Raw genomic sequence first — 16,570 nt, 5'->3', positions numbered from 1 at the left:
TGTGAATTCTGACTGTGTTTTTCCTGCAGTTACATTGTATTAATCCACTTTTAAATTCAAATGTCGGTGAAACAAACTGTCAGTGACCCGGGTTATTGTGTAAAAAGAAAACATTAAAATCAAAACAGATTTTTATTGAAAAGTTTACCAGCAACAAATAAACATAACAATCAACTGCAACAGTATTCTCATTTAAGTGGAGATATGAAAAAAAATTATAATTAATTCAGACTAATCTAAACCACAAAGAAATAAACATACAAACAACATATCACTCTATATCTAAACAACCAATACTGCAAGTACATGTACATGCATAAAAAAAGTTTAGGAATCAAATATTTTTCAAAGATGCTGAATTGCTATTTTGCTGAAATATTGACACTACAAAGTTAAGCATAATCTTTAAAAAGAGCACCTCAACGACATGTGTCAGGAATTTCTATGCCATTTAAAATCATTTGTTCACGTAAAGCAATGAAAATTTTGTTAAAATACAATATAAAAAGAATAATTCTCAGCATAATTGTTATAAAAATTGGGTAACATGATTAAAAATGTTCCACACGAATTGCACATGAAATTTGCAATACAGAAGAATAAAAATGGTTCAGTCTCCAGTTATGACATTATATGGTATGTAAGGTGGGTTCTTCTAATTCAGCAGCAATGATAGATGTAAAAATGTACTATGAAACATAGGTTTTGAAATATTGCATATAGATTCAATCCTAAATTTGGAGTGGATTAAAAATCAAATATTCAAGTGTAAACTGGAAGAAAAAAATAATATGAAGTAATCAATAAACAAAAAATAAAAGTCCTATTTAGCATGCATGATTCCAAAAAGAACATCCGAGGAAAACTATCTAGTTTTATTCATCGATGAGGACTGTTTTGACAGATGCCTTCCACGCCTCTGGTCTGAGGAACGCTCATCTGCTCGATATCCATTACATCTTCAGCTGCAAAATCGCACTGGTCTGTGCCCAAATAAAACCGATGCTGGACTTCTCCTTTCAGTGTATGAACCTTGATGACCTCTCCCATCCCTTTGGTTGTACCTTGTCTGAAGAGGAGTTTGGACCCAGGTCGTAAGAACTCTGGCTGCTTCATGAATCGGAATATTACATGTGCCTTCTCATTGGTTTTTACAGACTCCTGCAGAATATTACATTCATCAATGTGAATACAGTTCAATATGCATTTGATTAAAATATTAATCTTTGAAACAAAAGACTATCAAATACAGTACTGATGATTGACAAAAACAAAAGCTGTCCAAATGAGGGAACACCCAGACCACTCCAAGCAGAGTATTTTTTTAAATACTAGTGTTTAAAAATAACATTAAGCCTCACAATCTGCAATGTGTGAATCATCATACAAAACTTTTATAATCCCAACCTTTACGACCTTGGTCTATTCTATATGACATTGGCTGAGGATCATGACACTTCTATTCATAGAAAACCTTTGTGTTTAAAATTGTGATAATCTGGAAATGGACCTCAGTCCTCTCACTAACCACAGTCACTGAAGAGTAAGTCAAGATGCAGTATTCAAATCATGTATTATACATAGCATCTGTAGATGTACTGCAAATGTACTATAATGTGTTTTATTCATTTTACCACTTGTAAAATTTTAGCTTTTAAAAAACCCATATACACTGCATTACCCTTATAATTGAGGTCATAAGCAGCATCTGGACCATCAGTAGATCAAGCTTCCATAGATGTGTCATAAGCGCAAATTTAGATTGTATTTCATTCCCAGAAAAGTGAGAACAGACTGTCGTTTACCAGAGTCAATGTAGTGTGTACCTGTAGGTCTAATGCAGCATTTAGACCATCAGTAGAAAATGTACATGAAGGTCAGATACAGCATGCAGACCATGATTTATGCAAATATCGTAAAATTTGTATATATTTTACTTGCCATAAGGGTGAAAACAGACCTAAATATAGCCTTTAACTAGAGTCAATGACAGGCAATCTGTTAGTTAGATGCAGCATTTGGCCATCAGTAGATGAATTATCCAGAGAAGTACAAAATGTCAGTCAGATGCCGTATCTAGTCCACCAGTAGATGAATTATCCAGAGAAGTACAAAATGTAGGTCAGATGTCGTATCTAGACCATCAGTAGATGAATTATCCAGAGAAGTTCAAACTGTAGGTCAGATGCCATATCTAGACTGGTGTTAGGGGATACATACACAGATGTGCCTTATGATCAAGTTTAGTTTGTATTCCAATGTTATTCATTTACTTGTTTAGCTTATTAAAAACAAGAATATCAGTAAAACTGATGGATGCTACCTGAACTACTTCTTAAGACAAATGACCAATAACTGTTGAAATGAAGGGGTTTTCCATCTAAGGTAATGTTGAGTGACCTTGATCTTTACCAAATGACCTTCAGTGACTTTGTCTGAAAGTTATTTGCCTATTCCTTATTTGTGCGATATGTGATCAATACTTTTTAAAAACTGTTGAAATAAGGAAATTCTCCTTTTATAAGGTATAGTTTCTGAAAGACCATCACCTTTCAAAAATGAACTTGGTCCAAAAGTCCCCTGTTTTGGGGAATATTTGTGATCGATTATGATCAATTTCTAATGAGAAGTTTAAGAGATTGAAACTTTTATATCAAAAACTGTTGAAATAAGGAACTTTTAGGTCTAAGTGACCTTGACCTTTCAAAAATGACCTTGAAAGACCTTGGTCCAAAAGTTCTAAACTCAAGGAACATTTGTGATCAATTATATCAATTTGTGATGAAAGATTTAGGAGATATGAGCTTGGATGGACAGACAGATGTCGGTGACTCCCTCGAAATTTTCAGGGAGGATAAATATTAGAATTAACTGTTAAACAAACCTTGTCTTTGATTATTTCCACTTTACAGATCTGGCAGACATTTCCTACATGTACTGTAGTTTCAAATCCTTTACTGATTTGATGAGTGTGATAAAGCAGGTAAATATCGGCCTCAAATGTCCTACACACAAAGTTGGAAAAGCTGGACTCTGGGCTTAATAACACCATCCCCTGTAAATTATTCATTATTTATCCAATATATATGAAATCATTCAAAATAGTTTCAGAAATTATCCTTTATTGTTTGTAATTTGGTTATGAATGATGTCATTTGACTTCATGAAACAAAAGAATAATATATTCTACCTTCACTGTAATAAATATTGCATCTACATATTACTGAATACAGGGTTATTTTCGCCTTTCTACACTTGCAGAGTTTCACCCTGTTTTAAATTCACCCAGACATGTGTTAAAAGAGAGATATGAGAGAAAACAGTTTCGCCCACTCTTAAATTTGCCCAGTGACAACAAGGGCGAATGGGACAAAAATAAAACAGGGGCGAATATTTCCCTGTATACAGTAATACATCTGCAGCACTAAAGAATAACATACAATTTTTAATTAACAGCATTGACACACAAAAAATATTACTATACGCACCCTCCTGAGAATATCACGATGGTTTTCAGTCAGAGCTACCGTGGCTGCCTGCCCAGCCTGAATGAGACGACAGGGAACTCGGTTTCTGTGGACAGTTTTAACTTTCACCTCCCTGAAGCTGCCATCCTCCAAGGGACCCAGATGGAGACTGTCCCCCTCCTTTATGGACCCTCGACTGATATGACCCCCTAAGACACTGTCTACACCAGGTACTGTAAACTTTGTGTCAATCTAGAATGAAATTTTGCCAAAAATACTGTAGATTCCTCATTTTACAGGAAATGACAAATGGACATAAAATCTTGAAAACATGAATTTGTAAGTGGACTGTTGAATAAGAGCTTTTACATGTATTTCAGCAATTTAAAAATAAAAGAGTAATTTTTTTTTTCATGAGTGGTGCTTCTTACTAAATTATACAGTAAGAAATTCCTCAGATATAGTTAGGAATCTACAGGATTGTGGAGATGAATTCATGGTTGAGCCTCCAGAAATCTAATGTTCTTTTGAGCAAAATATAAATGTATTTGCATCTAAATCCCTATTTATAATCCCTCACCTGGAATTCGGTATTGTCTTGTGTTAGTTTCTCCCTTTCTTTTACATTCTTCATTGATGGAAGAACATTTAGAAACTTTGTTAATAGATCCATATTTTTACCAGTTACACTGGAAATTGTAAATATTGGTGTTATCCTGAAAAAGAAACATGGTATTAAGTTCCAATGTTTTTACCTTCGATATCTTTACCCATTGAAATGATAGCCATTACCTAATGAATGTGAATGAATCTTGATAAATATAGTATGACTATTTTAATGACTGTGAATTCTCTGACAGAAATGCTTTTTCTGCCAATTTTTGCATTTAAGTTCAAATGAGGATTTTGATAATTTAGAATTTTCTCAAAGCTACTAAATTAATGCAATAAACTGTGGGTAAAATGTGAGAAAAATAATCATTCATCATATACTCGTGGATATTTGTTGTCTAGGACTTGGCAAAACCTTGTCTTAGACTGCAAGTCTTGTCCCCTTGGTAGAATTTCCCAATCCCACATCGTACTAATGAAGGATTCTATTAACCTAACATTGCTGTTTATACTCTTTTAAAGTAATAAAACAAGATGTCCAGATGATTTCCATGCAGATTTTAAAGAAAATATTCATCTCACCTCTCAGAATTAAAGTTAGCAGCTGCAGTCATGGCATCGTCCTCTGATTTAATTCGCAATGGCACCCGATTACAACCTGGTGACTTGAGTATTTTCTCCAGCTGTGAGACAGTTCTCTCAATCATGAACCTCCTGCACATGTCTATCTTGGTTATCACTACAAACACCGGGACTCCCAAAGCCAGGGCAAATCCTAAGTGCTCTCTTGTGGTGCCAGCTGAAAAATTATTCTTAATTTATAATTTATATTTTCAAATTTTGCTTGGATATTTTTATTTATTTACCTTTTCTTCCACAATTTTGTGCAAGTATACATCATAATCACAAACAAGAGTATTAACCTTAAAACAAAGATGTGCATCATACATTTTAATGCATACATAGACTCTTAGTATAATATTGTCTACAAAGAGTAATTCTAAATATACTGTCTATATATATGGATGCAGAAAAAGTTATCATCTTTGTTCAGCTATGTAGGCAGCACAAAACAACTAAATACATGTATATTCCACCAGTTTTCAACATATTTCCACCCTTTCTCTTCCAGCATGAGTGATGCACACACATACTGCAAATTCACATTTGCAATATTACTTAAATTTAGAAAACATCAAATTCTTACCCATTCCAGTATTGGCAGACACAACAAGCATTGCAAAGTCTGGACAGTACCCTGTCAACCCGAATATAGTGGTTTTCAGGTACTTATGATGACCAGCTAGATCTATTAGTGTAATAAGTTTGGTGGAATGTTCACAGATCTCCTCCACTGTCTTGGAGTCACTGTAGTTCACAATCTGGAAAAGCAAAAAAGCTTTTGTTATACATTATTTATTTTTATCTCCAGTATATCTAAATATCATTCACATTGTACAATGAACACTTTCAGAATTTTATCAGAATTATTTTTGTTTTCCCAACTCAAAAGCTGTCCATCCCTAATACCAATAAACATTGCAGTTTTGTCATTTTTCTCCTCTTTAGGTATTCACAACAATGTAAAGCAAAACCCTGTACTTACCTCCCCCTGACTGTTAAACCCCAGGATTTCATGGCTAATACAGGAAGTCCTTCCAGTCTGGATCTCATGTAAATGACGGAACAAATTCAGTCTGGCACGCCCCCTCCCATTGTCTTGTTCCCCCTGGGTGAGGACACCAAGCAATGTGGACTTACCAGCATCCACATTCCCTAGCACTGCTAGTTTCAGATCTATGAACTGAAAATGAAAAATATAAACTTCTGTTAGCCAAGGATTTCTGACACATTCCTTACCTCCACAGAGTTTATAAGGGGTGTAGCACATCACTCTTGGCTAGCAAAAGATTGAACTTCTCAAGAATGAGAATACTTTACACTAGTTACTGCAACAAAGAGGGTCATAGGCCATAATGGTCACCTGAGCAACATGCAACCACTCTTAAATAGACAACTGAATCAAACAAGGTGTTAATTACTCTTAAAAATCAAGATTCAAGTTCAATGTCCAAGAGTAAGACCATTAAAAAAAAATAATGTTTTGTGTTTTCAATTTATGATTGTCACTCTTCATTACCATACATATAGTATTATGTCATAATGCACCTAAGTAAAGAAGATGATTTTACTAAATAAAATGTTTTATCAATCTTTCACTTATTCAGATCTGCCCTAGAGTCTAAACCAATGACACAGGGTAAGGAATAATTTTGGTAGAGTAATGAATTTCACAATTTTGGTAAAAAGTTCAATATTCTTCCATACATTTTTCTACGCTGTTCAGGGATAAAGAAGAATTTTAAATAATTTATGCATTTTCACTACATGAGCCATGAAGCCCACCCTAGTATCTGAACCCCTGACCCATGATAATGAATTCACAATTCTGATAGAGGCATCCTTGTTAAACATGAATATACACACAGTTTGTCGGCTAGATGTTCCTGAATATAAAGGATTTTTAAAGATGACATATTTTTAAGGATCAGGGCCATCCCTCAGACCCCAGTGACTATAAACGTCACAATTTTAGTTCCCCTATGGTCATGTCCTGTCAGAAAAGTAAATTATATTTAAATGTTAATGCACAACTGAAAACCATCAATTGCAATAGTCACCTGAGTGACTTGGTTGATCTAAAAATCAATTGCATGACTGTGATCCTTGTGGTTCAAACAAAGCCTATAGTGTGTATTTCCAACTGTTATCTTTTTATAGAGTTAAGTTTGAATAATTCTCATTATTCCCCCTTACCTCCTGATTTTCTGGGACCTTCCTAACTAGGATTTCTAGAGCTTTCCTTTGGCACTCTGCTCCCTCAGTTTCCACAAGACGTTCCCTTAGAATTGTTGTTGTTGCTCCAAGTCTACAAAATAATTCAACAGAAAAATCTTAAAGCCTAAAAGAAATATTATTTGTTTTTCAGCTCATTTTGATTTCATTTCTCTTAGGTACCCCTTTCATCAATCAGAAACTTTAAAATGATAAATGGGTCATGGGTCACAATGCTTACGTGAGCAAATTAACTACACAGATAAACAAGAGGCCCACAGGCCATATCGGTCACCAGAGTACTAGAGAAAAAGTATCACTACTCCCAAGGGCTATGAAATCTAGAATAGATTTCCTTTTCTGAATATCTAAGTTAAATTCTAATGTTCAGCAACAGTATAAAACAAGAGGCCCATATTCCACATCACTCACCTGAGTCACCTTGGCACATATTTAAAGATTTTTCCTATATATTCGCATGTAAAACTTTGATCCCTATTGTGGCCCCAACCTAATCCCGGGGGTCATGATTTTTACAAAATTGAATCTGCACTATGTCAAGAAGCTTTCGTGTAAATTGTAAACTTTTCTGGCCAGTGATTTTTCAGAAGAAGATTTTTTAATGATTTTCCATATTGTGTGTAAAATTTTATCCCCTACTGTGGCTCCATCTTGCCCCCAGGGACCATGATTTTTACAAACTTCAATCTGCACTATGTCAGGAAGCTTTTGTGCAAATGTAAACTTCTTTCGCCCAGTGGTTCTTAAAGGAGAAATTTTTTTTAAAGATTTTTTTCTATTTACATTTGTTTTAGTTATGTAAAACTATTGTGGCCCCATCCTAACCCCAGGTGTCATGAGTTTAACAAACTTGAATCTGCACTATGTCAGGAAGCTTACATGTAAATCTCAGCTTTTCTGGCTCAGTGGTTCTTGAGAAGAAGATTTTTCCTACATATTTTTATGTAAAATGTTGATCCCCTATTGTGGCCCCATCCTAACCCCGGGGGCCATGATTTTAACAAACTTGAAACTGCACTATGTCAGAAAGCTTTTATGTAAATGTCAGTATTTCTAGATTATATTTCAGAGAAAAGAACATATTAAATAATGCCAAGTTTGCTGAAATTGGCCTAGTAATTCTTGAGAATAATTTTAAAATGTAACATCTAATTCTTCATAATTCTCAAATATCTCCCCTTTAAAGAGGGTGTAATGATTTAAAAAGTTCTTTCTCTTAAACACCAATATGCATTTAACATTATTTTGTACAACTTTGGTTACAGTTAAATTTATCTTATTCCATCATTTTGACATATCCTATTTTCATTTTGGAACTTGACTTATGAAAATAATGATAAATGCAAACCCCTTGATGAAATTATATGCTCATGTATACACAGCAAAAGAGCAAGCATTGAAATAGACACAAAATAAGTCTCACTAACCGGCTGGCCATTCTGTTGAGTGTACTCAGAGATGCTGAAAGTTCTCCCTCTGTGAGTCCTACCAACAAGCCATTGTCCTCCACCCCTATCTCATAAATGGCCTCCCCTTCTCCCTCCTCTAGCCGCCATTTCATCTGAGTGACAAGGTGCTCCACACGAGATTCTGAGGGGTTCACTAATTTTAGCTGAATAGAAAACATGTGGTATATAATCAAGAGTTTCAATGTACACTTGGCACTTTTGTTTAAATTCTATCTTAATCATTACCAAACCTTTTCTAACCCAAATGTACAGACATCAAAGAAATTTTTTTTTTTTTTTTTATAATTTATGTCTCTGATTGTATGAAACCAAACTCTTTACAATAAAATACACAAAGAATTGATGGGTAAAACTGTTTTTATAAATTTCTATGTATTAATCAAATCAACATTAAGGAATCAGAAGCACTTTAAGCAATACTTTTCAAAATGATGAAAAATATATAATTTCTTAATGTAGATCACATTTGCATTGGCATTACATATATAAGGAAAATTGAAATATAAAAAAAAAATACCAAATACAAATTGAAATATACATGACATTCCATGTTAATTTCCATAGTCCCCACCCACTGACCTTTCATTTTGCTTGAACTGAGAAATTTACATCCAGTTGTAAGTTGTGGGGAAATTAACACATTGGAGCTTCACAGAGTTATCACAGAGAAAACAGTTGGAAATATAAATATATAACAATAACAATGATGATGAAATTTATACCTTATATTCAATGTTTCCTTCTTCAATCTGGAAAAAGATAGAGAAAAAACTGAAGATTGCATTAAACACAGATAAATGCAACGTAGAGATAACCATGAAAAATGATTCATATGAATCTTCAGTTATTGAAGTAAATTACACCCAAATCATTATCAACAAGATCAAATGAATGCATTATATATATGCAGAACCTTGAGTAAGGGAGGTATAACACATCAATCAAAATTGTCATGAATCAAAACTGTAGGATATGTATAATTATGTCATGGTTTTGGAAATTATTATTAACAAATTTTGGCCCATGCAGCAAAACAATGTAATTCTAGTGTAAAATCATGAAGATTTTCTAAAACATCATTTATATACATGATCTACAGATTGACAGTCAAATGCCTTAATGCACTGAGCTATGCAGTCATGCGAAGAATTCTAAACCACAAACAAATATATTTCTGATTTTGTATTTTATTTCGCAAGTTGAGATTTCAATAATCAGTTGGGACATAAGTTGGTATCCTAATGTGGCAAATTTCCATGACCTTATATATTGAATAAACATGGTGTTGGGTGTGTTGAGCAAAAAGTCCTTTCAACATGGATAACATGTCTACTAAATCAGTGACAATATATGTATTTATAGATCCACGAGCACAAACAAGATCAGTCAAGTCAATATTCCAAGTCCCCAGCTAATCAGATCACTGATAAAGTATTATGGTAATCTCTGTACTGATATTTAACAAACACTTGTTTTTAAAAAACGTGTACACAATCACAACTGGTCTAGATTATTGGTTGTAAATATTACTATAAGATGATATAATAACACATTTCTGACAAAAATTTGCCATTGATGCAAATATAGAATCAGAAATACAATTTTTGCCCACTTAAAATCATTCATCTCCCTAGTTATCATGTGTCTGGTTACATAGAAAATGATATTTAAAGGCCAATTAAGTTTTTCTTTTTTTGGACCAATTAAGTTGGGTTTGCTCAACTTAAGACAGGCATCACCACATGTATCTTATTTCTGATATTTAATGACTGTCTTAGTTTACAGCTATACATAGCCTCTTACTAATTGACTGATGAGTTGAACAGGTTGGGAACACTTCCTCTATAGGGAGATCTTCTCGTTAAAATGTGATTATCCCTATTCAGTGGGAAAGAAACATTACCATAAACAGGTGTTTTGTTGTTTTGATTGAAAATAATGACTGAATAAGTGTGACAGACACTCTGCATGGTGCGAATTGCCTCTGTAAAATTGATAATATGGTCAAGAAATATCATATCAATGTTGCTGCATAAGAGAGAAGGAGGCTGAGATCCTTTATGTTTATTCACCAATCAAGGGCCCTTGGGGGCATGTACTGGTTAACAAGCAATTAATAATAACAACATAATCATCGCAAGTGAAGCGAAGCAAAGAGCTTGCTTCAATGATTACACATTTCAGTCACATGATTTGCTCTTCATCAGCTGGAAAATTATGAGGATTACCCATAAAACTCTGGAAAAATGTCACCGCCACAGTGATATACTTCAATGACAACACCATAGATACAATGATAAATTGTTTGGAAAGTACCACAAACTTTTTCCAATTTCATATCTTTGCACATAATGCACTGTTTACATCGACTTTGTTATATTCCCTGTGTGAAATGAATACACAGATTAAATGTCTTAAGTAATGTTGCAAGATGTTGAGGGTCTTTTCTCATTTCAACGGTCATGCCATAAAATATATTGTGGTACGTAGTATCAGATATCTTAGCACTTTTTCAAGTAAAACATGAATAGATGTACTCCTTTGGTGTTCATCTCAGTTTCACGAGATATATTTACTCTTGCTAGGCCCTAAACAGGAATAATTGCGTTTTAGTGAGATCTCACTATTGACGAAATGCTCCTAATTTGTGTTCTTCAAAAGAATTGAATATGTATCATTTCGGAGCATTTCAATGTACTAAAATCTAACCGTCAGTTTTCATCATTTGACAGTACTGTACACCTAATTTACTAGTATTTGAATTAACACTTATAATCGTGGCCCATGACAGCAATGTATTGTAAACCGCTACAACTTGCAAGGTCATTATAACCCATAAAAAATAATCACTTAATTAAAGAATTACTTTATAAACGTGTACTTGTGCGATCGTGGTATCGTGTCTCAGAAATTGGGGATTATGATCATTAGTCTGACCCAAACAAACATGAGAACATACCAATTAGTTTTTGTTTGTTTTGTTTTTTAAGACTTTACCTCTGGAGGTAGTGCCGCCGGCAGTTCGATTGCCACGTCTCCATTGTCATATGCACTTAATTCATCCATTCTATCTTTCTTTAACGTATATGGTGTCGTTGTTTTGGTATTAGGAACATTTTATACTTTCTATTTGTAAAGTCCGTTTTCAAATTTGATAACATAATATCAGCTGTTGCTAATTTTGGCGGCCATATTGCATCATCTAACTACAAATCCCCGGATGAAAATAAATAAAGTCCTAAAATGAAAACCAAGTCCGGGTGATTTTACGGATTGCGATAGTCTGATGAAATAACCCACATTCTGGTTGCAATGATGAAATCTGTAATATTATAAAGAAATTTGCAAATTCATGGAGAATTTCCTTGATATCCCTTACGAAGCATCGACTCTCAAGATTTGACATGAGATGTGATGGGGTGTAGGGTTGTTTTCAGTCACCAAACATGTTCAGCATACAGTCATGTTTAATACACAGGATATATAATGATAATAAACCAAGTACTAACAGTTCATATTCATGATGTAAATGTATATATTTACATACATAAATATACATGTGAAGTCTAGCTGTAGATCTTTGTAATTTATAGTATGATTAACACGACAACAGCTAATATATTAGTATATTAAACACGTTTTAATTGATCTGCTTTAATCAACTGCAATATTTATTTAGGCCTAAATTAAAACCTCGGTCATGAACATTTTTACATTTCTGAATCATTTTAATATATGCAAAACAAAAATCTTTAAGTTATAGATCTAGGTCACAGGATACTCAATATTTCGTACACATCAAATAAAGTATGATCATTTTAATTGCTGTGTTTACGTGGGATTTTTTTTCCAACAATGTAAATGTTTAACTTTAGCTTTCGGAGTTCGAGTGATTGCATGACCAAAAAGGTTTTGTACAAGAGGTTCGGGGGCTAGTGTTGTTTCCTGCCCTCAAGCACCAGGTGTGATGTCAATTTTTAATCAATATATATCTCCATTGAATTTTCAAGCCAAGATAATTATAATTTGTGAATATTGCAAAAAGTAAAGGTGGTTTCAAAGAAAATTTCTGTGGTAAATATGGGGTTTCAGCCATATTAAAACATTGACAAATAGATCTACAAAATTTAATAACAAACTAGTAATCCTAATTGTTCGCAAACAATTACAGGTCTTTCCACCTTTTCGGGTTTTGCTCAGAGATTCAAACAATGTTTTAAATACAAAAACTCTAATCGATGCTGTACTGATAACAATGGTTTCAAAGTTCAGATTCATAATGTCTTTCGTCGTAATCAGTTCCGATGTGACTATTTGAACATATTATATCTCAAAGGTATCTATAACGCTGAAAACGGTATGAAAAAAATCTCATTTTTATAAATGCTATATGACCTTGACCTTGATCTAATTTTCAAGGTCAAGGATCGTATTTCAGTTGGCCCCATCTCTCTATTACTAATACTTTAGAAGTTGTAAATTTTGACGCTGAATTGCAAACATTCAGGAGCATTAACTCCCGTTAGAGATTAATAAACTCTTAAAAGTAAGAAATGGTCTTTTGCACTCGATCAGGCAATAAGTTTAGTAAAAATTTCATGTTCCTACCATTTACGGTTTGGAAACAGTACTGATAACAATGGTTTTTACGCAAGTCACTGTAAATCCAAGAAAGGTCAAAATTCAGAGAACTTTGGGATGTGACTATACTTGTGCATATCATATCTTTTTGTATCTTGTACGCCGAGGACGTGATGAAAAATGCTCATTTTCATAGTAACTGGATGACTTTGACCTAATTTTCAAGATCAAAAGTCAGGGATCCCGTCTTTCTACAAGTTGTAAATTTTTATGCTTAAGGTAGTACTCTACATCGTCATTATGGCTGACTTTCTTCAAAAACATGGATGAAAAAATCGATATCAGCAATATTTGGCTTTTCCTTTTCGATTTAAATAACTAGCTGAGTAGCTCAGTAGGTTAGAATACCGAGTGCTGACTTGTAGGTCGGAGGTTCGAGTCCAGCAGGGGTTTTAATTTTTATTTTTTTTCAGATTACCTCCCACTAAAACTGTATTTTTTGACAAAATAAAGTAAATTTGAAAATTTTCAACTTCAAAATATTATTGTACATATCCTCCACGTTTCATCTACGTCAAATTTCTCTGGTGTAGCACACCTCCTTAATCGCAAACTTTCAGGGGCATTAACTCCCATGGGAGATTAACGAACCCTCAAAAGAAAGAAATGACCTTTTGCACTGCATCAGGCAATAAGTTTAGTGAAAATTTCATATTCCTCCCATTTACAGTTTTGAAACTGTACTGATAACTGTATTGATAACAATGGGGTTTTTTTTTAACACAAGTCACTGTAAATCCAAGAAAGGTCAAAGTTCAGAGTCGAAATGTAATGCGTTGAAATTAGTTGGGATGTGACTACTTGTGCATATCAATTTTTTTTAAATATCTTATACGCTGAAGACAGTATCAATCAAAAATGCTCATTTTCATAGATTTTGGTTGACTTTGACTTCATTTTGAAGGTCAAAGGTCAAGGATCCCATTTCAGTTGGTTCCATCTTTTTACACTAATACTTTTAAGAATTGTAAATCTTTACGCAAATATTGCAAACTTTCAGGAACATTTACCAGAGGCGGATCCAGGAATTGCGGTTACGGAGGGGGGCGCCACTTTATGAGGCAGGGGGTCTGGGGGCCGCCTTTAGTCCCCAGTGGGTCCAGGGCGAAGCCCTGGTGGGGGCCCAGGGGGCAAAGCCCTCGGAAGCTCCTGGATTTTACAGATTTTATAGGGCTTGAAATATGTCTCCTATTTAGTCATTTGTACTATTTTCTATCATTTTCTATAAGGTGAAATTAATAAAATGACGCAAATATTGAGGGCTTTTGGAAAAAATTAAGTTATCCCAACAAAGTACATTTAAGAAATCAAAATATTTTGTCATTTGTTTCTCCGGGAGTGGAAGAAATTATTGCTTCTTATCAGTAGCGTTTAATACATTTTTCTAAACAAGATACCACGACTTACCTTAAATTTGAAAATTGTAGGGGGGGGGGGGGGGGGGGCGCCGGCTGCTGTTTACTCCCTTTAAGTATCAATGAACCCTCGAAAGTAAGTGGGTGTTGCTAAAACGTGGAACGGAAAAGGGAACGGAACGGAAAATATTAAATGCAATGATGTTTTGAGGTCAGCATTTTGTAAAATGAAAAGGCTGATTATGATCAAGGGAAGCAGAAATTACAGAGATAACAGAAAATCATCCCCAGAATCCACTATTTCATATTAATATTTCATACTGATGCATTATTATGTATTTTAAAACGGTGGATTTTGTGGATGAATGTACCAACACGCGCTTGCTTAATATTTTGCATAATAAGTTTTTAAGCAAGTGCCTGTTGGTACCATCCTTTCTCCCGGCTTTTCCACCCCCACCCCCATTTCAGATTGTGACAATATGTTGTTTCACAAATGAAGAAGAAAAATAAGTTAAACACACTGAAAAAGACTTGAATTATAATTGAACCCCTTTCAAATGACTTTATGCTCCGACTGGAGCGATGAGGATAGGCTAGGCTAGGCTGCGGATTAGCGTTGAAACTAAAAAGACACAGCGGGAAAGAAAAATTGAAACAGAATTAACAAGAAACATTGGTGCACGCACCAAAGTTATGGGCCGAACAAATTTCCAAGAGAGTATCATTGTTTCCATAAACTAAAACTGTCTCGTAAACATATTGATTGGACAAGTGTCCAAATTCGACCCATTAACATACAAAATGAACAGTAATCTGTTACTCCTTAAAGATCTGTGAACTACGTGTATGTCCAGTAGGCAAAGGTTCTCCAGTGGACTTTTTTAAAGAGCAGTCTGAACCTTAACCTTAAACCATTGTGACCTCAGAATAATGTGTTTATATGCTGCTTTACGTCTCATTCTCGAATTTTTCACTCTTATAGAGACGTCACCTTCGGGCGAATTGAGCAGTGAGGGTTCTTTATCGTGCTAACGCCTATCGTGACACAGGACCATGGCTTACAAGCCTCATCTGAATGACCTAAAAATAATAGATATGGGTTATTCTGCTCCTTGGATGTTATAAGTTTGATGAATATTTACAATGTTCATTATTGGAAAATATTGAGCTTTTATCACTTGAATATATTAAGCAAACATTTTCTAATGTGCAAAATAATTCAACCAATGACTGTTGCATGAATACTGCATTAATTTAATTTCACACTTTCCATATTAAAACTGTGACATTTAATTTGGGTTATCCAAATATCATAACCTTTCGCTATGAAATAAATCAGATTTATTCAAGATTGAAAATTTTATTGGCACAACCTGTGACAATATTTAACAAAATAGTATAATGCAATAATCAAAACATTCTTTAGCACCCTTGGAATTATGCATTTTTCAAAACAAAACAAAAATGACGCCACCTCTATAAATAGGTCAGCAGATAAGCGCACGTGACCTGTGTGTTACACAAAAAAAACAACAACAACAAAAAACAACAACAACAAAAACAACAAATGTTTAAAAAACACCACCGAATTACTTTACATACAAAATGAAAACGTATCATGATAATCAGTAATCCAACTTAAAAAAAAAATACACACTCATCCCGCAGAAACTCATACGCTTCTCAAATTCTTATTTCATAGAATGGGCCGGCTCGTGCCGGCCCATAATGAAAACTAGGGTGACGTTTACTACACATAGTAAGAGGAATTAACAGATTTATTTCATACTATATGAAATAGTACGGTGGTATATTTAGGACACAGATTTTTTTTTTTCAAAGATACTAGGCAAAAATTATCTCGTGCGCACGACATAACATCTCGTGCACACGACTTATTATCTCGTGCGCACGACATAATATCTCGTGCGCACGACATAATATCTCGTGCGCACGACATAATATGGTAGCAGGGGACAGTTTCGCACTATAGGCCCGGTTAACTTTTTCAAAAAATGGAATTACCCCGTATTTGAAGTGATATTACATGTGTAAAAATGTATACAATAATTTTAGGATGCATGTCAAATGTAGCTGAGTGCTTAGTAAAAATGTTGATATACAACATGTAGGTGTCACCATGATTCCTAGCATATAGATGGGTGCA

General features: G+C 34.3%; 1 protein-coding gene across 1 annotated transcript; it reads right to left on the bottom strand.

The window, feature by feature from the left end:
- Nucleotides 1–118: 118 nt before the first annotated feature.
- Nucleotides 119–11,641, bottom strand: LOC125648951 (GTP-binding protein 2-like). The gene is made up of 11 exons (XM_048876014.2): nucleotides 11,402–11,641; nucleotides 9,127–9,153; nucleotides 8,363–8,547; nucleotides 6,897–7,008; nucleotides 5,686–5,883; nucleotides 5,287–5,461; nucleotides 4,662–4,878; nucleotides 4,048–4,183; nucleotides 3,489–3,719; nucleotides 2,885–3,055; nucleotides 119–1,161 (listed from the first exon to the last, which is right to left on the bottom strand). The coding sequence occupies exons 1-11, from the start codon at nucleotides 11,468–11,470 to the stop codon at nucleotides 880–882; spliced, it is 1,803 nt and encodes a 600-aa protein (XP_048731971.1). The 5' UTR covers nucleotides 11,471–11,641; the 3' UTR covers nucleotides 119–879.
- Nucleotides 11,642–16,570: the final 4,929 nt, after the last annotated feature.

Source organism: Ostrea edulis, chromosome 5, assembly GCF_947568905.1.
Source record: "Ostrea edulis chromosome 5, xbOstEdul1.1, whole genome shotgun sequence".
Taxonomy (NCBI): Eukaryota; Metazoa; Mollusca; class Bivalvia; order Ostreida; family Ostreidae; genus Ostrea; species Ostrea edulis.
The sequence above is the reverse complement of the archived record's forward strand: the minus strand, read 5'-3'. Positions and strand labels throughout refer to the sequence as shown.

Excerpts from the sequence above, each read along its gene's own strand:
- LOC125648951 (XM_048876014.2), bottom strand. The coding sequence starts at position 11,470 with ATGGATGAATTAAGTGCATATGACAATGGAGACGTGGCAATCGAACTG. Across the intron at positions 4,879-5,286 it reads GTCTGCCAATACTGGAATGG|CTGGCACCACAAGAGAGCAC; the intron begins GTAAGAATTTGA and ends ATAATTTTTCAG. Across the intron at positions 3,056-3,488 it reads ATCGTGATATTCTCAGGAGG|GGGATGGTGTTATTAAGCCC; the intron begins GTGCGTATAGTA and ends AATAATTTACAG.